The following is a 26,480-nucleotide window of genomic DNA, read 5'->3' as shown; positions in this document are numbered from 1 at the left end:
GTTGGGGGGCGTGGCCTCCAGCTCCACGTGAATTTCGGGAGATTTTCAGGAGAAAATTTGTCCCGGGAGGTTTTCGGGAGAGGCGCTGAATTTCGGGAGTCTCCCCGAAAATCCGGGAGGGTTGGTAAGTATGTGCTACGCCCACATCCTGTCATTTGCAAAAACATATTGAATTTCGGGAGTCTCCCCGAAAATCCGGGAGGGTTGGCAAGTATGTGCTAGGCCCATATCCTGTCATTTGGAAAAACATATTTTGCAATAAATCACCCATCCGTTATGTCTCTGATCAGCTAAAGTGCAAAAAGGACAGATTAGTGATGGCGTGGGGCAGTTTTTGTTGCTAGGCTCCACCCACTACGAGTAGGGAGAAAGTACTTACCCATCGGGCACTTCAGGTTGTCATCAGCCTCATTTCTATCAAATAATATCAAGATCTGAATTTGTGGAGTCGATTTATTAACGTTTCATGTTTTGTGGCAAATCGTTGGAGCAATTTTGGGCGCATTGCCACGCCCACATTTTACGGGGTAGGCAAAATTTGTTTGCAATTTATTATCCCCTATTTGCGTCGCATCTGTCAATTTAACTATGACTCATTCGGAAAAAGGCCCTAGGAGGAGTTTGTTAAAAATACAACCCCTTTTTTTGCCCAAAAATTAAAGACGAAAACCAAGATTCGTTTTCAGTTATGGATTCCCGAGATTTTTTTTTGCACTGTGTCGATACCTGAAACTGGTAGGAGGGGCTCTTTTTATGTTTAGATTCAATTTGCATTTATAAATTTTATTTTCGAGATCCTAAAAACATTAACTGCAAAATATGGGGACTTTTTGTACATGTTAAGGGCCTCAAAGAGGCGTCCAAATATATAAAAGAAAAAAAACTCCATTTCCAATAGGGCTATGCATCGCCCCAGCAGGGTTTGCTCTGCTGCTCGGACCCTAAATACAAATAGTACTACTACATTTGAAGTAATAGCTGTGGCTGTAGGCAACCTCTGGATGTAGTTTTTTTTTTAAATTACCTCCACAAGATGATGATAATGAATAAACAGCATCCGCTGTTAGTGTGCAACTCATGTGTGTACATATTGTTTACAATTTCTTTATCAGCGGTATTAATGCTGACAGAGCAGTTTGCGCCCTACTGCTATTACGACATTGGTACTGTTGCTTCTGTCTTGTGCAATATACAGTCCCTCCAAGAATTCGCCAGTTCACGCGCATTCAACCAATACCCGCTAATTATTCGTTGCCTTGAACTTTGTGTTGTTTTCAAAAGTGTCTGAGCGGCGCTCAAACGTGCACGTCACCTGTCTAATCAGTTTGTTTCTTGTGTAGACAAAGCAGGAAGAAGAACGTGACACTCTGTATTTATTGCTCAGCCCAGACCTACATCCGGTCCCTGTCTACCCCACTACGCCTTCTGGGTAATGTAGTATATCAACATTTAGCAACACTTCCTAGTTTAAAAAGTTAAAAGTACCAATGATTGTCACACGCACACCAGGTGTGGCGAAATTATTCTCTGCATTTGACCCATCATTCTTGATCACCCTCTGGGAGGTGAGGGGAGCAGTAGGCAGCAGCCGTGGCTGCGCCTGGGAATCATTGTTGGTGATTTAACCCCCAATTCTAACCCTTGGTGCTGAGTGTGAAGCAGGGAGGTAATGGGTCCCATTTTTATAATCTTTAATATGACTTGGCCGGGGTTTCAACTCATGACCTACCGATCTCAGGGCGGACACTCTAACCACTAGGCCACTTACATGTATTTATATATTTATTTAAATAAATAAATGATAAATGGGTTGTACTTGTATAGCGCTTTTCTACCTTCAAGGTACTCAAAGCGCTTTGACAGTACTTCCACATTTACCCATTCTCACACACTGATGGAGGGAGCTGCCATGCAAGGTGCTACCCAGCACCCATCAGGAGCAAGGGTGAAGTGTCTTGCTCAGGACACAACGGATGTGACAAGGGGCACTAGGTGGGGATTGAACCAGGGACCCTCGGGTTGCGCAAGGCCACTCTTCCACTGCGCCACGCCGTCCTTATTTATCCAGCGTAAGGCAATTATGAACAGGTTCTCATTTTATTTATCCAGCGTAAGGTAATTATGAACAGGTTCTCATTTGTAATGCTTACCTAGCAAAGAGGCAGCATTTACATTTTAGAGATGTTGATGCGTAACAATGGTCTTTCATCGTCTCTCATTTATCAAAAGTAATTACCACCATAGATCACTCTCAACAATTCACAAATGCTCTTAATATGCACGGGTAAATGTGTCGGAACTAGGGTTGTACGGTATACCGGTACTAGTACAGTGTCCCGGTACTACTGAATCAAAAACAGTACTATGCTCTGTTTGAAAAAGCACCGTGGGTTTTTTACAGGCATGACGGCACGTTGTAATGACATTGCTGGTTTTACGAGCAGAGGAGCATGTTCGGCAGCGCACAATCACGAAGTTCTTCGAGCAGACACAGTGTGTAGACAGAAAAGGGAGAACGGACGCATTTTGGCTTAAAACTAATGATAAAGGGGGAGTTATAACACTGAAACGCTGCTCAGCAAGAGGCTAACGTCCATCCGCAATCGGCAGTGTTTTAGCTACTTCTAAATCACTAATCCTCGCCTCCATGGCGACAAATAAAGTATGTTTTTTTTACAAGTATCATCCCTGCAGGACGAGGAATAGCTAAACATGCTTCACTACACACCATAGTTCACCTGCATCACAATGTAAACAAACGCCATGGGTGGATCTACACCTAGCATCCACTGTAATGATACCAAGTACAAGAGTGTTCTCGTCGATACTACTATGATTACATCCCTATTTTTTATCGTCACAAAACCTTTTTTTTATTTTTTTTTTATTAATTCATATTACGTTCATAAACTCAGGAAATATGTCCCTGGACACATGAGGACTTTATTATATTAATACTATATTAATACTTAATTATGACCAATACATGATCCTGTAACTACTTGGTATCGGATCGATACAGAAATTTGTGGAATCATCCAAAACTGATATAAAGTATCAAAACAACAGAAGAATAAGTCATTATTACGTTTTAACAGAAGTGTAGATAGAATACATTGAAACGGAAAACACGTTGAAACGGACAATAAGCGGATAGTAACAGTAAATGAACAAGTATATCAATAATCAATTTTTACAGCCTGTCCTTTATAATTTTGACAAAATAATAGAATGAGAAATAATACAATATGTTACTGTATAAGTCAGCAGACAAATCAGGAGCCTTTGTTTGCTTACTTACTACTAAAAGACAAGTTGTCTAGTATGTTCACTATTTTATTTAAGGACAACATTGTTTTTTGATTTCAATAAGTAACATACCGTATTTCCTTGAATTGCCGCAGGGCATATAGTATGCACCTGCCTTGAATTACTGGCGGGTCAAACTCGCTTCGCAAAATATTTAGCGCATGCTCAGTATTACCGCCTGGTCAAACTCGTGACATCACGAATGACACTTCCCCTGTCATCATTTTCAAAATGGAGGAGGCTGATTGCAATACCGGTAATTTGAAATTGCATAAAGGGAAGAAGATTAAGAGCTATTCGGTAGGATTTAAGGTCCAAGCTTACATCACACTCAAATTTTTACTGCATGCCTTTGGTAAGTGCCGGAATGAGAAGAGGTTTTAAAATAATTAGCTGATGCTTACTTTTACCACATGCCTTTGGTAAGCGCAGGAGTGAGAAGAAGTTTTAAATTAACTAGCGCCCCGGCGGCAATTCAAGGAAGTACGGTATGCTTAATGTACCGTAAGATTTTGGTTAAAATAAAGCCAATAATGCCTTTTTTATAGTCCCTTTTATTTAGAAAAGTATCGAAAAGTATCAAAATACATTTTGGTACCGGTACCAAAATATTGATCTCAAGACAACCCGAGTCGGAACATAAATGAATGTTTAAAATGGACACTTCAGGTGGGAAACGCGAACAATGTCTGCAATTTGTGGACGACAGAGCAGACAACGGACAATAACAAAAAGTTTAAAAAATCTTAACTATAATTGATTATTACTATTACTAGTTGTAGTAAATTAAAACAGTATAATAATCTGACCTACTCAGTGGACTAGTGGTTAGAGTGCCCACCCTGAGATCGGTAGGTTGTGAGTTCAAACACTGAGTCGTACCTAAGACTATAAAAAATGGGACCCATTACCTCCCTGCTTGACACTCAAGGTTGGAATTGGGGGTTAAATCACCAAAACTGATTCACGGTCGTGGCAACTGCTGCTGCTCACTGCTCCCCTCACCTCCCAAGTGGTAAACAAGGGCGTGGGTCGAATGCAGAAAATAGTTTCCCCACACCTAGTGTGTGGCGAAAAATCACACGGTGATTTTACTGCTATCTAGTGTCTACATTTAAATCTGTGTGGCATAAAACAAGTAAAATATCAATACAGCATTTTTTTGGTTGAAATCATGTGGGGTTTTTTTTAGGCCAAGTTTACAAGGAACTCAAAACCTTGGCAACAATTTCATACAATCACAAGTTGTTTCAAAGTTGTTGAGATAAAAACAACCTCAAAACATTGCAACTTCCTGAAAAAGCCGCCCCGAATTCAGACATTTTAGGCTGCAACCGTCACAAAAAAAACCTGGCACCGTCCCGCAGGAACTGAATATTCTTGTTAATAAATGATCACGTGTTCAAATTAAGCTATGTTTTCTTTTCAACTTTCTCATGTACTCCAAATCATTTAAGTAAAAAAACAAAAACAAAAAAAACACTATTTCAATTACCTTTTGTATTTTTGTCAAAACATTTTCCAATTAATTCCAATGTGTTTGCTCACAGGAAGAGGATTCACACATTTTACCTTGGCCGAAGTCCCGAACCAGCCGATGAAGCCGTTCTCGCGGCAGAAGGCGTCCAGTTTGGGTTGCTGGCACGTCGCCTGGTCTGCTTTGTTGGCTAAGAGGACGGCCGGAACGGGCCTGCCGTGGTTCAGCGTCACCTTCGCACAAACACAAGGCAACAATATATAACAGTAAGTTTGTAACCTTCTACTCTGTTGGCATCCTTAATTGGTGACAGAGGAGGTTTCCTGCTAAAAAAGCTGCAAGATTTATTTTAGGATATGTAGCGAAGACTATTTTGTTCAAGTTCGGTGGTCATAAACAGATCTTGGAAAACATTACTGCTGCAAGTATTTTCCTCAAATAGTATGCATCATAATAGAGTTTAAACAAAAGTTAATACAATAAATCATGTTGTGCAGTAGCTCACTGAAATGACTTTCTTGTATTAACTTTAATTAGCGATATAAAGTATACACGCTGCAAGTATAGGCGGACTTCGAACCTTGGAGTCCAGGTCGTCTTTCCACTTGAGCACAGCTTCAAAGGTGGACGCTCGCGTGATGTCATAGACCACCAGCGCGCCCACGGCCTCACGGTAGTAGACACGCGTCATGTTGCCGTAGCGCTCCTGTCCTAGCAAAGAAAAAACAAATGTTTTTGTTTATGTTTGTAGCTTTAATGTCAATGAGCTGTGTTTGTCCACACCTGTCTCTGTTAGAGCCTGTAGCTCCACTAATAGATGCCACATATAATATATACTGATGTAATATTAAGGAGTAGAATGGCAGTACAGATATATGAGCAACAGTGCTAACAGAACACTCGCATTTTAACATTAACATCATGCTAGCTTAGCATGTTTGCTAAAGAAAAACTTTCAAATGTGTAGTTTAGGGGTGTCAAAACGTGTTTTCATTGAGGGCCATATGGCAGCTCTCAGAGAGCTGCTTGTAACAGTGAATGATATAGAAATGTTTGTATGAATATAAATTGCCTTGTGATATTATTACACAATCATTTATTATATATATATATATATATATACATATGTATGTATATGTATATATGTATGTATATGTATATATATGTATGTATATATATATATATTGGGTCTGCTCCTGTCTCTGGTCATGCTCCCTCCACCCCAGCAGACGATGGCGTGGAACACCGCAGAGGCCACCACAGTGTATATGTTTCTGGTTGTATCCGCTCTGCTGCTTTAATGTCCTTCAAGTCTTTTGTTTTCTTTGATGTTTCCCTCTTACACACATGTCAGAGGGGATGTGTACTATGGCTATGAGTTGTTTTTTTTCCCCTTGGCCTCAGTCTGGACCCCCTCTCCAGGGGCCCAGGCTTGGACCGATTTTTTTATTTTATCTTAATCTTTTATTTTTTTCTCCAATTCCACCTCACTTGTTTACCTGTATCTCACTTTTTTTGTAAGTGTTGCCGGAAGTTGGCAGACCCGTCAGCGATCCTGTTTTGTCTCCCTGTAACGTTTGTCTGATCTTGAATGGGATTGTGCTGAAAATGTTAATTTTCCTGAAGGAACTCTCCTGAAGGAATAAATAAAGTACTATATATATATATATATATATATATATATATATATATATATATACATACATATATATATACACATATATATACATACACACACATATATATATATATATATTCATATATATATACATACTGTACATATATATATATACATATATATGTATATGTATGTATATATATATTCATATATATTTATGTGTGTGTAAGTATATATATATATATATATATATTTGTGTGTATATATATATATATGTGTGTATATATATATATATATTATGTACACTGTAAAACAAATCTGTAGATTTTACAAAACATCTATGTTTCCCAAATTTTACTGTACAATGTACAATGTTTATTTACCGCTTATAATTGATAAAGGAAAACCACAGTTTTTAGTGTGTATTTCAATTTTGTTTTCATTTTGGTACATTTTTGGCGACTAAGTTAACAGTTTTCCACCGTAAAAAATAATTTGGACAGTACACAATTTGCTGGAAAACTTGCTTTAAAACATGGGTGTCAAAGTCATTTTAGGTCAGGGGCCGCTTGGAGGAAAATCTATTCCCACGTCGGCCGGACGGGTAAAATCACGGCATAATAACTTGAAAATACAACTATGACAACTTTAGATTGTTGTCTTTGTTTTACCTCGGCCTAAATTAGAACAAGCACATTCTGAAAATGTACATATCACAAATAATCCACTTGACAAAACACTTCATGTTAGTTGAAAATTCTGAGGAAAAAAATTGGTGCGGTTTCAAAAACCCCAGGAAGAACACAAACTTAGACTGCACAGTTGCAGCCCCGCTTTACCGTGAACTTCTTGCATGGTATACTTGTTTGCCCTGATATAAACTATTTACTTGCCTAACTGAATTGCTACTGTGACATCCAGTGGACACATTTAAAACAGCAGTTTTTTTCATTTAGAAATACAGCTCAATTATACACTGAGCAAACTCAGCTCAGCATGTTTGACATCCCTGCTTAAAAATAATGAGTCAAGCCGATATTTAATTTTTTATTCAACACACACAAAAAATGTCTGCAATGTAATGTTAGATCAAGTTTAAAAGATGTGAATTTGCTTGCAGTACATGTATTTTTTCTGTCAAAATAGAAAGTTGAATACATTTAGTAAGAAAAAAAACGCTCATTAATTCTAGGTTTTTCACGGGCCATGTAAAATAATGTGGCGGGCCTTGAGTTTGACACCTGTGTTAGTTTAGCCCATCTAGCTGGGGCAGGGGTCGGCAACCCAACATGTAGAAAGAGCCACATTGGACCAAAAATACAAAAAACTAATCTGAAAACTAATCTGTCTGGTGCCGCAAAATGTTAAAAGCCTTATATAAGTGTTATAATGAAGGCAACACATTAAGTAAGTGTCTCAGAGGGTGAGATAACTCCTGAAAATTACTGGCTTAAAACTACCAAAGGTATAGATGTGTGTGTCCAAGGTAAAGGAAAGGACAGGCTGTCTTCTTCTAATAGATGTATTACAATCTTTGCAAGCTGGGTAACATTTGCTGAGGACTGGAACAACATGACACACAATCAGGAATGCAGCCAATATAACATAGATAATATGTCCTGAAACATGCAACTATAAATCAAATAAACAGAGGACATAAGTAAAGGATATTAAATGAGCTAAATATACCCACAAACGAGGCATAATGATGCAATATGTACACACAGCTAACCTAAATAGCATGTTAGCATGGATTATTAGCACTCCTCGCAAGTCAAAAACATCAACAAAGCTCACCTAAGTGCATTCACGCACAGCATTAAAAGTTTGGTGGACAAAATGAGACAAAGGAGTGGCATAAAACATGTCTTTCTGTGGCAGCGTAGGAGAAAGTTGTACACGTAAATCAACTATGGTGAGTTCAAGGACCGCCAAAATTAGTAGGACAAAACGGCGCTGGCCAAATACTGTCATCAGTGAAGCATAAACACAAACATATTAAACAGATTATTTTCTAACAACTAGAAAGGTTTGTGTTGTGTTTTTCTTCATATAGAGAAACAATATTAAAATAACAAATATATATTTCCCCCCATCTTTTTTCCATTTTTGAAAAAGCTCCAGGGAGCCACTAGGGCGTTGTTAATGAGCGGCGGGATGCTGACCCCCGAGCTAGGGCTTTGCTTCTCAAATAACAAAATGATGTATGACTAAAAAATAACTGAGGAGCATTGATCGTATAGGGCAGGGGTTCTCAACCTTTTTTCAGTGATGTACCCCCTGTGAACATTTTTTTATTTCAAGTACCCCCTAATCAGAGCCAAGCATTTTTGGTTGAAAAAAAGAGATAAAGAAGTAAAATACAGCACTATGTCATCAGTTTCTGATTTATTAAATTGTATAACATTGCAAAATATTGCTCTTTTGTAGTGGTCTTTCTTGAACTATTTGGAAAAAAAGATTAAAAAAATAACTAAAAACGTTCTGAAAAATAAACAAGTGATTCAATTATAAATAAAGATTTCTAAACATAGAAGTTATCATCAACTTAAAGTGCCCTCTTTGGGGATTGTAATAGAGATCCATCTGGATTAATTTACTTAATTCTAAACATCCATCCATCCATCCATCTTCTTCCGCTTATCCGAGGTCGAGTCGCGGGGGCAGCAGCCTAAGCAGGGAAGCCCAGACTTCCATCTCCCCAGCCATTCTAAACATTTCTTCACAAAAAAATAAATCTTTAACATCATTATTTATGGAGCATGTCCACAAAAATTTTAGCTGTCAACACTGAATATTCCATTGTTGCATTTCTTTTCACAGTTTATGAACTTACATTCATATTTTGTTAAAGTATACTATTCAATAAATACATTTTAAAGGATTTTTGAATTGTTGCTATTTTTACAATATTTAAAAAAAATCTCACGTACCCCTTGGCATACCTTCAAGTACCCCCAGGGTTACGCGTACCCCCATTTGAGAACCACTGGTATAGGGCAAGATTAGATTAGATAGTACTTTATTAATTCCTTTAAATTTTCAGCACAATCCCATTCAAGATCAGACAAACATTACAGGGAGACAGAACAGCATCGCTGACGGGTCTGCCGGCTTCCGGCGCCCCCTACAAAAAAGATGAGATACAGGTAAACAAGGGGGGCGAGGGGAATGGGAGAAAAAATAGAAGATTAAAATAAAATTAAAGCTGCAAGCAGCGTTGGTCGGGTCCGCCTTTGGCTGCTGCCCCTGCGACCCAAACCCGGATAAGCGTTAGAAGATGGATGGATAGTAGCTACTATTAGCAAACAGATAGACTTACCAACTCGGCGTAATATCTTAACATCGACACTGGCAAAAAATACATTTTTTAGGAACATTTTGTTTTAAAGGGGTTTTTGCCAACTTCCTGTTGATTTTCGCTGAAGGAAGTGACTGTATGAAATGTAGGTGTAAGTCAGACCTACGTAGAAGTTTTTGTTTCATGTCTCTACGTAACATAAAAAAATCGGTCTAAGCCTGGGCCATGGAGAGGGGGTCCAGACTGAGGCCAAGGGAAAAAAACAACAACTCATAACCATAGTAAACATCCCTCTCACATGTGTGTAAGAGGGAAACATCAAAGAACACAAAGGACATTAAAGACATTAAAGCAGCGGATACAGCCAGCCACTTCTACATACAGCTATGAATAAAAATTAAAAGAAACATATACACTGTGTTGGCCTCTGCGGTGTTTGACGCCGTTTGACCCTGGAACAGATTAATTCATGTTTCCATTCATGCTAGTGGGGGCAACTTAGAGAGGTTTCACTGTTATTTTGTATGTTTTGATTCCACGGTGGCCAGCATGTGACCCACGTCATCCCCATGTGAGTCGCTGGCAGCGTCGACATTCCACAACCAGGCAACAAATGACTGGGAGGGACCACGCAACTCACACAATATCACGCAACACGTCACACAAATAGGTCAATTCTACTTTTCCATAAAGATTGTGTTGCTTTTTCCTCAGGATACAGCAACCCAAAGTTATTTAGCAAGTTTCCACACTCCCACTCACCTGCTATGTCCCACAGCTGAAGACGGATGACGATGTTGTGGCCCCACTGAAGCACCTTAAGGGCGAAGTCCACCCCGATGGTGGCTCGGTAATGCTGCGAAAAGATGTGGTGGACGTACCGCTTAATGATGGACGTCTTGCCCACCCCCAAGTCGCCGATGACCAACACTTTGAACAGGAGCTCCCGCTGCATGGCTCCAACAAGAAGGTATGGAGGACAGGTTGTATAGCGTACGAGTCACAACATTTTCAGCGGCGGAGACATTTAAAAAGTTATTTGTTGGTGAAAAATTGACCTCTCTGAGGAACTCCCACAGTCTCACTCCCACGCGACTCTTCTGGGAGCTGCCGGTGCGTTCAGGTGTTCCGCTGAAAGCGTGGGATTTCCGGGAGATGGCTTGCTGAAACAGGGAAAAAACGCACAGCGAATGTTATTCCTCTTTCCGGTGAGTACACTTCTTTGATAAATTGTATTTGATATTATTATTTTGTTTTTGATTGCAACTTTTGTGGAGCTTTGTGTAAAGACACGGTAAATCTCAGATGACCTTGAAGGCGCCGCGGTGCTGTTTTTATTTATTTATTTATTTTTTGCCCCTGCGTCTCTCGTGTGTACATTACGGTAAAATGGTGCTGATGAGGGCGAGGAGGGGGGCTGGTGTGTGATGCCGTTGTTGTTCTGCTGCCATTTCGTAGCAAATAACAACAAAAATAAGCACTGCAGCATCTCATTGAATAACCACTGAGGTTCGTGAGGGCTTTTAATGACGTCAGAGATCGGGTTTTTTACGATGCACGACTTGTAAACATTTTTTCCCTTGTTGTTTTTGAAGGCATCATATCGTCGACATGGGGCTGGCTTTTGACACATATTGAGCCATCAATTTAAAAGGTTAGTCCCCATCATCTATTTTTATTGTGTTAATGATTCCTGTTAATATTTGTATGGCTTTCTGAGCCGAATGATTGTATTCATGCTATATTTCCAAGGAGCTTTTTAGATAATATGAGGAAGGCCTCCATGTTTGATGTTAGCAAAGATCTATCTTCCCTTCAATTATTCTTTTTAAACAAGACTATTTGTAATGAAATAACAAAGTCCACATGGCAAACACATGTAAAACATATTCAAAGGAAATATATTCATAATATTTCGCATCAAAAAATATTTTTAAATGTATTACTATAAAAAAAAATCTGATTAAAAATTAAATAAAAAAACTATGAAAAAATATTGGCATTCCCTGTTGTGGCTCTAGGTAACCACTTGATTCATGTTTTTTAAATTCACTTTACAAGATGGTAGTAGCTCCATTATCATTAGTATTATTATCATTATTATAAGAACGGTCAGTATTCAGCAGCTTTATCTACCTCCTTACCGCTATTACAACATTGGTTCTTTTGCCACTGTGTTGTGCAGTATCAATATTAATGAATGAACGTGTGACTACAGAGTGTTATTTCCATGTAAATTTACTCGTGAACTCCAAATTATTATTAAAGCTAGAAAAAGTTTTGTATCTCAAATGTGTATAATGTGTGTGTGTGTATATATATATATATTTCTACATATATATATAAATGTATGTTTGTGTGTATGAATATATATATATTATATGTATGTATAATATATATATATATATATATATATATATATATATATATATATATATATATACATATAAATGTATGTTTGTGTGTATGAATATATATATATCATATGTATGTATTATGTATATATATATATATATATATATATATATATATATATATTAGGGCTGGGCAACGATTAAACATTTTAATCGAAGTTAATTGCACTATTTCTCTGATTAATCGCAATTAACTGCATTGTATACGCAAAGCCCAATAATGAATTCAAAAGTAGTGTGTAGTGCACCTTTATTGGAATATTCCCCCACATGAACAAAAGCGCCAAAACATTTGTTGTGCAAACACAATTTAAATCAGTCCTTGTTAAACAGTAGCAGTTAAATAGCATATTTTATGAAAATCAACTCAAAAAATGTAAATACAAACATTTAAGCTTATTACTACCACTGCCAGGGTATTTAAGTTATCCTGTTTGTTATGGAAAATAAATATAATCTACATACGAATCTCTGCGCCACAATCATAACATCTGAACAGGCAATTTCTGAGGTAACAGCAGACATTTTTTTTTATCAGGGATCTTATGTTTAAAAAACCTATATCAATCAATCAATCAATCAATGTTTACTTATATAGCCCTAAATCACTAGTGTCTCAAAGGGCTGCACAAACCACCACGACATCCTCGGTAGGCCCACATAAAGGCAAGGAAAACTCACACCCAGTGGGACATCGGTGACAATATTATAGGTAGTGGGCTGTTTTAGGGAATATTTGATCAAATTATCCGTAGTAGCAATATTAATAATGTTGTGTTTATTCTGCGTAGTGCACTTAAAATATTTATGACCATATCTAGGAATTGATATGATGGGAATTTTCCGATTGTTTGCTTGGTGCTTTGATAAACTGAATGCATATACATGGTACTATATTGTGATGTTATGAGCCAGGGAATAAAAGAACTACCCTACCCAGCATGCAACAGGAGTGACGAGCATGCGCGGTAGCCCGGTATGGGTTGTGTGTCGCCATGACGGCATCTTGTATGTTGTGATATGCACGCTCTGAAAGTAAACGTTAAGAACTCAGCCAACACGCCTCGTCTGCATGATTCATAAATAGACAGACAACACATATACTCCGCTGCTTCACAGGCCGCTGGATGTAGCCGGCAAAGTATTCCCATGCTAGCTAGCCGATCTAGCAAGCACGCGTCATTCAGTCCAAAACGGCCCGATCTATCCACATCCAGAATTGTCTGGCGGTCGTAAGTGATCCCGGAGTGACCACGCTGTAAGCCAGCCATGAAATTTGCAGAATTGTCCGGTATTTTTGTCAAATGTTGCATCTTTACCAAGAGCCCCTCGACGCCGGGCGACGCCATCTTGTTAAGAAAAGCATGTAAACAACATACGCAAATGTGCGATAAAATAATTGTCGGCGTTAATAGATTAATGAGTTAACTCATAATTAACACATTAATTTGCCCACCCCTAATATATGTGTGTGTGTGTGTGTGTGTGTGTGTGTGTGTGTGTGTATACATTAGGGGTGTAACGGTACACAAACATTTCGGTTCGGTATGTACCTCAGTTTAGAGGGAGGTCACGGTTCGGTTCAGTAAGAAAACAACAAAATCTAATTTTTTGGGTTATTTATTTACCAACTTTGCAAAATATTCCACCAAAAATATTTTTCTTAGAGGAATATTTGTTTTGAAGTAATCGGAACCTTGGATAGGTCAATGATTCATAATAACATTGATTTTGATTCAATATTATGTTTTGAGCAATGACAGTTTGAAAGAAAAAAAAAACAGCTTTGTTTTATTAGTCAACATTACAACTTTTTCTAATTTACATTTATCCTTCAAGCTTTTTTATATATGTATGTGTATATATATATATATATATAGATAGATGTATATATCTATCTATATATATATATATATATATATATATATATATATATATATGTGTGTGTGAATATGTATACAGTAGGGGTGCAACGGTACACAAACATTTCGGTTCGGTACGTACCTCTGTTATGAGGTCACGGTTCGGGTCATTTTTGGTACAGTAACAATAACATTGATTTTGATTCAATTTTATGTTTTGAGCAATGACAGTTTGAAAGAAAAAAAAACAGCTTTGTTTTATTAGTCAACATTGCAACTTTTTCTAAATTACATTTAACCTTCAAGCTTTTTATACGTGTGTGTGTGTATATGTTTTGTTATGTTTTTGTTTATTTTAATAGTATTTTTAGAATGTGCCGTGGGCCTTTAAAACATTAGCTGTGGGCAGCAAATGGCCTCCAGGGCACACTTTTGACACCCATGCTATAGATAATAAAAAATTATATCTCATAAGTCAATGGATACAAAGTAGAGCCTGGAGACGCATGCGCATTTATCGTAACTCTCTCGCTCTCTGCCCCTCCCTCACAATTGCTGCTGTTTTGTTTTTAACCCCTTCTTAACCCTAAACGTACATTGTTAATACACGCAACCATAACTCAAAATGCCGGACAATTGAGGCATTTAAGAAACTCTGCCCTGACAGCCCCGTAAAAGAGGTCATGCCCGGTGAAAAGAGGACGTATGGTCAGTCTATCCTAGCCCGGTCGCTGCTAGCATGCTAGCAAAAGAGGACATGTCCTGTGCTAGCAGCGATCGGGCTATGATAGACGAGTTGAGTTTATACCAAAATGGATACATGGATGATACAGCAGAGGATTGGGAGAATTTCATGTGGTCAGATGAAACCAAAATAGAGCTTTTTGGTATAAACTCAACACGTCGTGTTTGGAGGAAGAAGAATACTGAGTTGCATCCCAAGAACACCATACCTACTGTGAAGCATTGGGGTGGAAACATCATGCTTTTGGGCTGTTTTTCTGCTAAGGGGACAGGACGACTGATCCGTGTTAAGGAAAGAATGAATGGGGCCATGTATCGTGAGATTTTGAGCCAAAACCTCCTTCCATCAGTGAGAGCTTTGAATGGTTGACCAAATACTTATTTTTCACCATAATTTACAAATAAATTCTTAAAATTTCCTACAATTTGAATTCCTGGATTTTTTTTCACATTTTGTCTCTCACAGTTGAAGTGTACCTATGATGAAAATTACAGACGTCTGTCATCATTTTAAGTGGGAGAACTTGCACAATCGGTGGCTGACTAAATACTTTTGCCCCACTGTATGTATTTGTTGAGTATGAGTTTGCAGTTTTGGGTTAGGCTATAATTAGAGCATTGATGGTGTTCTTAAAATGTCGCTAAAAAACTCAGCTGACATGATTTATGCCCTTTCCCCCTGACAGATCTGACATGGACACAATATGGCTTTATCAGTTTCGTCTCATCGTCATTGGAGACTCCACAGTGGGCAAGTCGTGTTTGATCCGCAGGTTCACCGAGGGCCACTTCGCCCACGTGTCGGACCCCACTGTGGGGGTGGACTTCTTCTCCCGCCTGCTGGAGATCGAGCCGGGCAAAAGGATCAAACTCCAGATCTGGGACACTGCGGGGCAGGAGCGGTTCAGGCGAGTATAACTCCAAAGTTGAAAGCAAAACATTCTGAGATGTGAGAGGACGTCTGACTTTTGAGGCACATTTTCCGCTGAAAAATGTCCTCATGTTAGATTTTGGATAGGATAGGTTAGGTCTTTATTGTCATTGCACAAGTACAACAAAACTTTGTTTTCAGCACAATCCTGTTCAAGATTAGACAAACAAACAGTGTACAGGTTTACAGAACAAGAACGCTGATGGGTCGCCATAGGGCGCCCCCTAAAAGATGGGAAAAAGGTAAACGCTGGGGAAGGATGAGTAAAAAATACAATCTAGACTGGGCTCCTAAGGGGGCCCATTCTGAGGCGGGAAAAAACATCCATAGCAAAGCACATATACATATTACAACATACATCTTGAGATATCTAGCAACAGAGGGAAGGTAGTTCAAGGTCATGGTGGTAAGCCGCAGCTCTTCAGGCGTTGACCATCCATTCATCACCCCGAGGGGATTTGCGTCGAGAGCGTTGGCTTGGGGGGGCGTTGGGGTGTGTATGTGTGGCGTATATATTTTTTGTGGATGTGTGTGTGTGTAAGCCCGTAGTGTGTCTCTGTTCCGCGGCCTTGATGTATTGTGCAGTCGCTAGTCCAAAGTCAACAACAAAAGGTGTGTGTCCATGAAAGACAAGAAGGGAGTTTGTTGTGTCTTCGCTGCAGTGTCCTTCGGGAGAGTCTCGAAGCAAGGGAAACAATCCAAGTTAGGATGATTTGTATGCGAGTGAAAATAAAATTTGCTTTTCACTCTAAATTGTCTATGACTGGTCCTTAAATCTGCGGGGTTGACAGTCTGATCTAATCCACAGTTCTTCACGCATCCTCCAATCATTTGTGGCAGCTTTGGGGTACTTTGAAGACTGCCAGCAACTTCCCATTTGTCGACAAACCAGAGCAACGCTTACTCCAATCAATGACATGTTGCTGCAAATGGGAGTCCCACAATGTTTAATTCCAAGCCCATTTTGTTTCCTTTTTCCTGCTGCAGGTCCATCACCAGGGCGTACTACCGCAACTCGGTGGGGGGGCTCTTGCTCTTCGACATCACCAACCGCCGCTCCTTCCAGAACGTGCACAACTGGCTGGAGGAGGCTCGAAGTCACGTCCAGCCGCATGGCATCGTTTTCCTGCTGGTGGGCCACAAGTGTGACCTGGAGGCTCAGCGCCAGGTGAGCCGGCAGGAGGCCGAAAAGCTGGCGGGGGCCTACGGCATGCACTACGTGGAGACGTCGGCCCGGGACGCCATCAACGTAGAGAAGGTTTGTTGGACACGCTCAAATCCGCCTTCATTGGGTTGACTTTATTATTGTTTGAAGGCGTTCATGGATCTGACCAGGGAGATCTTTGAGCTGGTGCGGAGCGGCGATATCAAGATCCAGGACGGCTGGGAGGGCGTCAAGAGTGGATTCGTCCCCAACATCGTCCATTCGTCGGAGGAAGTGACCAAGGGCGGACGGCAATGCCTCTGCTGAACTGTACGTCATTTCTTTGGACTCGGGAGAGCCGAAAGTAGTCGTATGACCCCCCCCCCCCCCCCCCCCCCCATTTCTACAAATATGTCCATCTTGAAAGTAATATGCTTTACTTCTCATGTGCTGCTTGGTCATACTACTATTCTAAGCACAAGAACCCTTCAGCTTCACATTCGCTTTAAAGCTTTTTAGGGGGTTTTCTTCACGTCTTTACAATTAATAAACATCGGATAGCCACTTCAAACATAACTATGTAGTCAGGATGACGCAACACCTTCACTAACTGCACAAGAAATCCAAGGGAGTATAAGGGGCGGCATGGCATAGTGGGTAGAGCAGCCGGCCAGAAACCTGAGGGTTGCCGGTTCGCTTCCCACCTATTGACATCCCAAAAAATCGCTGCCGTTGTGTCCTTGGGCAGGACACTTCACCCTTGCCCCCGGTGCCGCTCACACTGGTGAATGAATGATAGGTGGTGGTCGGAGGGGCCGTAGGCGCAAACTAGCAGCCACGCTCCTGTCAGTCTATCCCAGGGCAGTTGTTGCTACTGATGTAGTTTACCACCACCAGGTGTGAATGAATGTTGAGTCCCACTTCTCTGTGAGCGCTTTGAGTGTTTAGAAAAGCGTGACATAAATCTAAGTTATATGTATATATATATATATATATATATATATATATATATACATATATATATATATATATAAAGATCACACTGATAAGTAACAAATACAAAAACTCAAGTTGTTATAATGCAAATTGTAACAAGTGAAAATGTCATATCATGTAAAAAGGTCTATGTCATGGTACTATTACAACTTTTAGTTTTCATATTTTACCAATTTTTTCCTGGGTGTGACCCACAAAAACACGATTTTTAACAGTCAATGTAAGTCAAAACAGGGTTTTTTGTTTGTACGTGATGAACATGAAATATTGCCTCATTTTGACTGAATAGTGGTCAGTTGATTTAAGGTGAAAGAGTCTCTAAGAGTGCCTTGTGGAGAAAAGAAGCTTTTGTCTATAGTCAACTCCCTGTTGCTAGTCAGAACTGTGTTTACATTATTTTAGAGTGGCAGGGATGGAAGCTCTAAAATGTACTTTTAATAGTCTCATTGTAATTCAAATGTTTCAAAGCTTATATAAAGTCACCGATTCTGTTCATAACTTTTATGGACAGAATTTCTAGGGGCAGTCAAGGCGTTGAGGGGTTCCGGTTTGGTGGCCATGGGATTAGGTCTCTGCTTTTTGCAGATGATGTGGTCCCGATGGCTTCATCTGGCCGAGATCTTCAGCTCTCACTGGATCGGTTCGCAGCAGTGTGAAGCGACCGGAATGAGAATCAGCACCTCCAAGTCCGAGTCCATGGTTCTCGCCCGGAAAAGGGTGGAGTGCCCTCTACGGGTTGGGGAGGAGACCCTGCCCCAAGTGGAGGAGTTCAAGTACCTAGGAGTCTTGTTCACGAGAGAGGGAAGAGTGTATCGTGAGATCGACAGGCGGATCCATGCGGCGTCTTCAATAATGCGGACGTTGTACCGATCCGTTGTGAAGGAGGAGCTGAGCCGGAAGGTAAGCTCTCAATTTACCGGTCGATCTACGTTCCCATCCTCACCTATATGGTCATGAGCTTTGGGTCATGACCGAAAGGATAAGGTCACGGGTACAAGCGGCCAATATGAGTTTCCTCCACCGTGTGGCGGGCGTCTCCCTTAGAGTTAGGGTGAGAAGCTCTGCCATCCGGGAGGAACTCAAAGTAAAGCCGCTGCTCCTCCACATCGAGAGGAGCCAGATGAGGTGGTTCGGGCATCTGGTCAGGATGCCACTCACACGCCTCCCAAGGGAGGTGTTTAGGGTACGTCCAACCGGTAGGAGGCCCCGGAAGACCAAGGACATGTTGGGAAGACTATGTCTCCCAGCCGGCCTGGGAACGCCTCGGGATCCTCCGGGAAGAGCTAGACCACGTGGCTGGGGAGAGGGAAGTCTGGGCTTCCCTGCTTAGGCTGCTGCCCCCGCGACCCGACCTCGGATAAGCGGAAGAAGGTGGATGGATGGATGGAACTGTGGAAATTAAAACTTCTTACTTGGCAAACCATTACGGGTGGAAGGCGGCACTTGGTGGTCAAAAGCAGTAACTGCAGCAAGCTAAGCCGCTTTCTGTTTAATGAATTATAACCACAAACTAAAACATGAGTTTGTTTTAATAGACACAAACAAAAACAAGCAATTAAAGTTCAAATGATGAAAATACTCATTATAAAACGTTTTCCAATTTAAATTTCGCAATAACACGCAACAGCTGCTTCTTGGCTAACACGAACCACATTGTCGGTCTACTTGAGCGGTTCCGGTGCCCCTTTATCTTCTTGCAATGGTGATCACATGTCTTTGAAACACAACTGACTTATTACAAATAAAAACAATGTCTAACATGTTTATGCTTGGTCTGCAAATAAAGACAATTAGCCAAGAGCTAATTGCTAGCTAAGAGAAACCGGAAGTGCTCTTCCCGGAAGAGAACAACTACCAATAATGCCTTTGTGGTGCGTATTAGACACTCTTAAAAGGGGATAACTGTGCACTATTTCTAGATAATTCTGTTCTAACTATTATTGAGGAAAGACTCACGCAAAGCTGTAATGTTTTGTCACGAAAGGCGAACCGTATTTGTTTCAGAGATGATCGCCGGTGCACACATGCGCATTATGGCTTGTTAGCTTCCTTATGCAGTTCACGTTGCCACTGTAGGTGGCGCACTCAGTACATTACAACAGTGGTTCTCAACCTTTTTTCAGTGATGTACCCCCTGTGAACATTATTTCCATTCAAGTACCCCCTAATCAGAGCAAAGCATTTTTGGTTTAAAAAAAGAGATAAAGAAGTAAAATACAGCACTATGTCATCAGTTTCTGTTTTATTCAATGGTATAGCAGTGCAAAATATTGCTCATTTGTAGTGTTCTTTCTTGAACTATTGGGAAAAAAAAGATGTAAAAAATAACTAAAAACTTGTTGAAAAATAAACAAGTGATTCAATTATAAAGATTTCCACACATAGAAGTAATCAACTTAAAGTGCCCTCTTTGGGGATTGTAATAGCGATCCATCTGGATTCATCAACTTCATTCAAATCATTTCTTCACAAAAAAAACGAAACTTCAACATCAGTATTTATGGAACATGTCCACAAAAAAATCTAGCTGTCAACACTGAATATTGCATTTCTTTTCACATTTTATGAACTTACATTCATATTTTGTTGAAGTATTATTCTATAAATATATTTATAAAGGATTTTTGAATTGTTTGTTGAAGTATTATTCTACAAATATATTTCTAAAGGATTTTTTAAGTGTTGCTATTTTTAGAATATTAAAAAAAAAATCTCACGTACCCTTTGGCATACCTTCAAGTACCCCCAGGGGTACGTGTACCCCCATTTGAGAACCACCATTAGAATGTTACTAAATGGTAAGTTAAAGTACCAATGATTGTCACTCACACACACTAGGTGTGGGGAAATTATTCTATATCTATCGCCCAAGATCACTACCTGGGAGGGGAGCAGTAGGCAGCAGCGGTGGCCACGCCCGGGAATAATTGGTGACTTATTTAAAACATTTACGTCACTTGGATCCAAATAAAACATGTACATGTGTTTAAGGTGATGGTAAAACACCCCAAGGCGACAGTACAAACATTAAAGATTCAATTTTGTTTAGAGCTCATATGGACAAAGAAAAACATAAAAAACAAATACTCGTAAGTACAGTATGGTTTATTTTTACATGACAGCTATATGTACAGTTTATAAAACAAATATCAATTAGCAAAATAAAAGAGGGGTAATGATAGTTGAGAAAGGCACGAGGGCTGGATGCAAAATTGGGGCGTAGCTATTTCATGTTAACATTTTCAAATTTGATCAACCAGCCTTTGTGCTTTCCTATCACATATTCAGGCATTGCTTATTGAATAAAATCAACAAAAAAAACGTACAGCTTTTGGTATGGGGGCAGTCATTAAATTTACAACATTATATAAATAATTGTACACAAATACTGTACAATATACAGTAAAGCACATAAATTATAAATCCCATGGGGGACATCATTTAGAGACCAACTCTTCATAAAGCAGAAGTATTTGATTTGTTTTAGTCTAAAAGGATAACTTATATCAGACTTTCTCCCAAAAAAAAAAACAAAAAAAAACAAATGATGTACAAACGTTAAAATGATGACAATATACAGAGATGAATTCATCACAACAAACAGGAATCGAAAAGCCAATATTATGTTATGATTAATAAAATTTGTCTTTTTTTTACGCTTGGACGCTGCAACCCATTGTGGGGAAGACCAAACTTAAAAAATGTACATGCCACGGTTTGAAAAAAAAAAAAAAAATCCCTGTCAATAGATATGAACTGATTGTGATAAATGAAAGGAATTTTCCCCACACTTCTATAATGCACGTTCAGATATGGACAACTCTACTTGAGGAAAGAAACAAACTTAACAGACAAAGCTGCCAAGTTTCAGTTGAAACGAAAACCCAGAAGGAAATTCAACAACAAATGACAAAATGTTAGCCATGAGGCAGATTCTCATTGTAAAAACCCTCCAGCTTCCACACATTCATCAATCAAACACAAACTTGTTAAGTTCCCTAAATCTGAATGGCAAGTTTTGGTGTCTAACAATGGACTTTCCACAGCACAGTTCCAACAGGATATTGGAGGTACTAATTAATGGTCAGCTGAGAAGACTGCTGGCCGTTTCAACATTAGATTGCTGTGACTTTTTATGCTCCGCAATCTCCACTTTGCTGCAACACTCGCTGGGCATTCGGTACCTTACTTAGGCACCAGCCTGGCGTGGTTAAAACGGCTCAGTGCGCTCGTAGTCTCCTCTCGGGTAACTTAAAATCATTTAATGCCAACTGTTGTTCGCGTTCCGACTAATGCGTGACAGAGCCCTTAGTCTCCTCTCAGATAACCTTACGTTATTTGTTGTTAGCATTCCAATTCACGTGTAACCAGGCCCATAGTCTCCTATCGGATAACCTAAATAACTTTTATGCTTACTGTTGCTAGCGTCTAACCTAATGCGTAACCGAGTCCTTAGTCTCCTCTCAGATAACCTGAACTAAATTTCTACGCATTGTTAGCTTTCTGACTAAAGCGTAAACTAAGGCCCTAGTCTCCTCTCGGATAAGATTTAAGTCATTTTCTGCCTACTGTTAGCGTTCCGACTAATGCGTAAACAAGCCCTTAGTTTCCTTTAGGATAGCCATATATCCTTCCCTGTCCATTGTTGTGACTGATGCGTTCAATGAGGCTGGGTATTCGCAGTTGCTCTGTTTTAAGCTACTGTGTAGTGGAAAAGTATTGTTTTTTTAAGTCAATTGAAATAATTTGCACAATGTAACAACCTGTTAAAAGTTCTGTTTTCCCTCAGTTAGTAAAAATTCATGACCTTGAATGGCACAAAGGTGTATTTACAGTGCAGCAACTCATGTTGGAACCTCAAGTTTGACCTAAGACCCAATAATGAATGTATTTTTAAATAAAAAAGGGGTCTGATATTAAAAACTTTAGAGTTGTGTAGATGACATCAACAAGGATTGTGTGCTGGTGACCTCACAGTATTAAGTCCACTATGGACCGTGGCCTGTTGGCTTCAGCACTACTCTCTTTGTACACACACACGCAGCAGACACAAAGCAACAGGCTGGTGCAATCAAGTCTTCAACTGGAAAATGATACAAGTCCATCATCCCAAATGAAGGAAAGCAATCCTCACAATCAGAGTCAAAGCGTTAAGAGCGAGGGCTACGTTGCTAACTACAAACAAACTACAGAGCGACACGTCACAGTGTCTTAATCGTCAAGTTTAGAGGTAAAGATTTGTGGCCTCTTCCTCCCTTCTTTCAAGCTCCGCCCACCCCCGCTCCCCACCTTCTCCAAGACCACGTCAGTAGTTATCAGGGGCTGCTGCCTCCCTCCGCATCGCTGTCGTCGGGGGCTCCCTTGTAAATGGGGCTCTTGGACTGCAGCGCCGGCTCGTATTTGCGCGCGGACGACCGGTTGGCGCTGCTGTTCTTGATGCCGTAGGCGAAGTAGATGATGAAACCTGAGCGGCGAGAGGAGAGGAGTCAGGAAGCCACGTAACAGGGCGCTAAAAAAAATAAGGACACTGAAAGCATATGATTATGTTTTTACTTTGTCCACTAGATGGTGCCGCTTCCCCATTCAAATAATTATACTTGTATAGCACTTTTTTTTAAGGAACACAAAGCGACTAGAATGGTAGAAGGTGGGGATTGAACCAGTAACCCTCAGATTGCTGGCACAGCCACTCTCCCGACTTCGCCACGCCGTCCCCAAAGCATACAAAAAAAAAATCTATACAGTGGGGCAAAAAAGTATTTAGTCAGCCACCGATTGTGCAAGTTCTCCCACTCAAAATGATGACAGAGGTCTGTAATTTTCATCATAGGTACATTTCAACTGTGAGAGACAGAATGTGAAAAAAAATCCAGAAATTCACATTGTAGGAATTTTAAAGAATTTTTTTGTAAATTATGGTGGAAAATACGTATTTGGTCAACCATTCAAAGCTCTCACTGATGGAAGGAGGTTTTGGCTCAAAATCTCACGATACGTGACCCGATTCATTCTTTTCTTAACACGGATCAATCGTCCTATTCCCTTAGCAGAAAAACGGCCCCAAAGCATGATGTTTCCACCCCCATGCTTCACAGTAGGTGTGGTGTTCTTGGGATGCAACTCAGTATACTTCTTCCTCCAAACACGACGAGTTGAGTTTATACCAAAAAGTTATATTTTGGTTTAATCTGACCAAATGACATTCTCCCGATCCTCTGCTGTATCATCCATGTATCCATTTTGGTATAAACTCAACTCGTCGTGTTTGGAGGAAGAAGAATACTGAGTTGCATCCCAAGAACACCATACCTACTGTGAAGCATGGGAGTGGAAACATCATGCTTTGGGGCTGTTTTTCTGCTAAGGGGACAGGACGATTGATCCGTGTTAAGGAAAGAATGAATGGGGCCACGTATCGTGAGATTTTGAGCCAAAACCTCCTTCCATCAATCAGTGAGAGCTTTGAATGGTTGACCAAATACGTATTCTCCACCATAATTTACAAATAAATTCTTTAAATTTTCTACAATGTGAATTCCTGGATTTTTTTTCCACATTCTGTCTCTCACAGTTGAAGTGTACCTATGATGAAAATTACAGACCTCTGCCATCATTTTAAGTGGGAAAACTTGCACAATCGTTGGCTGACTATATACTTTTTTTCCCCACTGTACATAGCAACTGACACTGTGGTCAAATTTGAAAATTCCTACAAACAACATTTTAAAATATTCAACACTGCCATCTAGCGGCTCAAGTGGATAGTAACATTTATCACATTTCATGTGTCACGGGAACCACGACGAATGGGGCCAAATGAATACTCTTCCTACTGTAGTCCGGGCTAAAGTAGTTCTGCAATTGGGGGGTGGAAAAATGTTACCGAAGGATAAGTTAAAAGTTATTTTTATTCTTAACTGTTAATGTTTACTTCAGTATATTGTCTTTTAGGTGCATTTTGGGGCACATGCAGGCAGCTTAAAAGTGTGCAGTGGATGCAAACTATTGAAAATGCATGACTTGAGGCCCACAGTGGAAATGTTTGAGGTTTTGTCAAAAGCAAGGGTTGATCGGGAAAAAGGGTGAGTGTGAAAGAGAACAAAGAACGTTGGTAACGTACCGATGACCATCCACACGGTGAAGCGACACCAGGTGCCCTGATCAAGCTGCATCATGAGGTAGATGTTGACAAAGACGCTGAAGAGAGGCAACCAAGGGAGCAGAGGAACCTGGAAAAGAGCGAAACAATATGATAAACTTTACAGTGCTTGACATTTGGAGTTCTAGAAAAAAATATGCTCCCAAAAAAACTGTCTGGAATGGACTCGTGCTGTCTTTAGGTTGAAGTGGAGTGGTAATTTTTTTTATTTTTTATGATGCCTAGTGCCGACAATAATTTATTAAGTTAAGCTCATGTGACGCAGTAAGTTGAATGATGTAGACACTTTTGTTACTGGATACTTTCTAACATGCTTCTGCCTTGGAGACCTTGTAACCGTAAGTAATATGCAACTATAATTGTTTGATACTTTATATTGACAAATATCTTGCAAAATTGTTTAGTCAAGGTCACTTATTACGTATGTATAGCTGGTGTGCTTAGCTCTTGTGTAGCTGCTAGCTCATAACAGACTACAGCCTGTTATGTTTACTTTTTGAAAATGACTTGACTAAAATACAAGAAAAGACCAACCTTGTATGCTTATTGGAAGTGAGTAAACACTCTGCAGGACTGCTTGTATCGGAGTTAGGACAATATAGGACTTGTTTTTGCTGATATCTGATCAATACTAATATCGGACTGGGATGAGCAATATGGATTTGAAGGCCATTAGGTGACACTATTTCTCTGCAAACTCCTGACAATGATATTGGTATACCTATCAAACTGCATGTGCTCCACAGGCATTAAGCTTGCTGGCAAGTATGTCAGCAGTGTTGAATTATTTTCAGTTTTGGCCTTCATGTTGTAGATATGCAGTTTGCAGTGAGTGTAGCATCGAGCTTGCTGGCAAATATGTCAGCAGTGTTGAATTATTTTCAGTTTTGGCTTTCATGTTGTAGATATGCAGTTTGCAGTGAGTGTAACGTGTTGGGTATGAGAGGGGAGTGTCTTCCTGTCTCCCTCTAATACGTCTATAATCTGATATCGCACCACGTCATACGCAGCCTCAATGATAAGAAGCTACCAGCAGTACTGAAAACAAATGGTGAAAAAAGACAACAAGCATGAAGCACAATAAATATGTGACAAATACACAATTAGCCATGGTGGCGTCGGAGAAAGATATGTACTAATTTTTCACACTCGTGGTGTGTGCAGGGTTCGCCACACGAACTATGAAATTACAAAGCCTGTAAGAAAAAACATGATTAGTGAGGCAAAAAAGAGCAGAATAATGGACTTTCTAATAGCAGTTTATCATTTCACTAATTGTATTGGCCTACTTTATTTTTGTTTTTTACGATTGTGTTACAGAAATGTGCAACTTTCCTAATTGTATACTTGCCAGACATATTTGATTACTATTCTATTCTGATACTATTGGAACCATTTTGTAATCTGTGCTGTGGGGCACAAATGTCTCCCTCGGCCGGACTTTGTACACCCCTGCTTTTGCAGCTCTTCGTCAGGGTTGAGCGTGTGACGTGACGTGATGTCAACCATCAACAATTTTGCTTGT

General features: G+C 39.9%; 3 protein-coding genes across 7 annotated transcripts in view; 1 reads left to right on the top strand and 2 right to left on the bottom strand.

The window, feature by feature from the left end:
- rab38c (RAB38c, member of RAS oncogene family) overlaps positions 1-10,852 on the bottom strand; it is a 12,577-nt gene extending 1,725 nt beyond the window's left edge. The window contains exons 1-3 of the mRNA XM_061898711.1: positions 10,468-10,852; positions 5,367-5,497; positions 4,882-5,019 (exon numbers count right to left, since the gene is read on the bottom strand). Coding sequence (XP_061754695.1) covers positions 4,882-5,019; positions 5,367-5,497; positions 10,468-10,660 — 462 coding nt within the window. The 5' untranslated portion in view covers positions 10,661-10,852. The remainder of the gene's footprint in view (positions 1-4,881; positions 5,020-5,366; positions 5,498-10,467) is intronic.
- LOC133551711 (ras-related protein Rab-39B-like) overlaps positions 1-17,190 on the top strand; it is a 41,421-nt gene extending 24,231 nt beyond the window's left edge. The window contains exons 2-9 of one of the 3 annotated variants that reach the window (XM_061898708.1): positions 1,341-1,429; positions 4,860-5,052; positions 10,484-10,675; positions 10,785-10,913; positions 11,301-11,359; positions 15,412-15,633; positions 16,644-16,914; positions 16,972-17,190. In XM_061898708.1, the coding sequence (XP_061754692.1) occupies positions 15,419-15,633; positions 16,644-16,914; positions 16,972-17,127 (642 nt within the window). In that variant the 5' untranslated portion in view covers positions 1,341-1,429; positions 4,860-5,052; positions 10,484-10,675; ... (1 more) ...; positions 11,301-11,359; positions 15,412-15,418 and the 3' untranslated portion in view covers positions 17,128-17,190. Of the gene's footprint in view, positions 1-1,340; positions 1,430-4,859; positions 5,053-10,241; positions 10,376-10,483; positions 10,676-10,784; positions 10,914-11,063; positions 11,215-11,300; positions 11,360-15,411; positions 15,634-16,643; positions 16,915-16,971 lie in introns of those variants that run through there. The other 2 variants (XM_061898710.1, XM_061898709.1) reach the window with 2 other exon arrangements.
- A 3,690-nt stretch (positions 17,191-20,880) lies between these two features.
- The window catches only part of slc7a3a (solute carrier family 7 member 3a), a 43,827-nt gene continuing 38,227 nt past the window's right edge, over positions 20,881-26,480 (bottom strand). For all 3 annotated transcript variants that reach the window (XM_061898702.1, XM_061898701.1, XM_061898703.1), the window contains 2 exons: positions 24,917-25,025; positions 20,881-23,260 (listed from right to left, as the gene is read on the bottom strand). In XM_061898702.1, coding sequence (XP_061754686.1) covers positions 23,112-23,260; positions 24,917-25,025 — 258 coding nt within the window. In that variant the 3' untranslated portion in view covers positions 20,881-23,111. The remainder of the gene's footprint in view (positions 23,261-24,916; positions 25,026-26,480) is intronic.

This window comes from Nerophis ophidion, linkage group LG04 (genome assembly GCF_033978795.1).
Source record: "Nerophis ophidion isolate RoL-2023_Sa linkage group LG04, RoL_Noph_v1.0, whole genome shotgun sequence".
In the NCBI taxonomy this organism is placed as follows: Eukaryota; Metazoa; Chordata; class Actinopteri; order Syngnathiformes; family Syngnathidae; genus Nerophis; species Nerophis ophidion.
The sequence above is the reverse complement of the archived record's forward strand: the minus strand, read 5'-3'. Positions and strand labels throughout refer to the sequence as shown.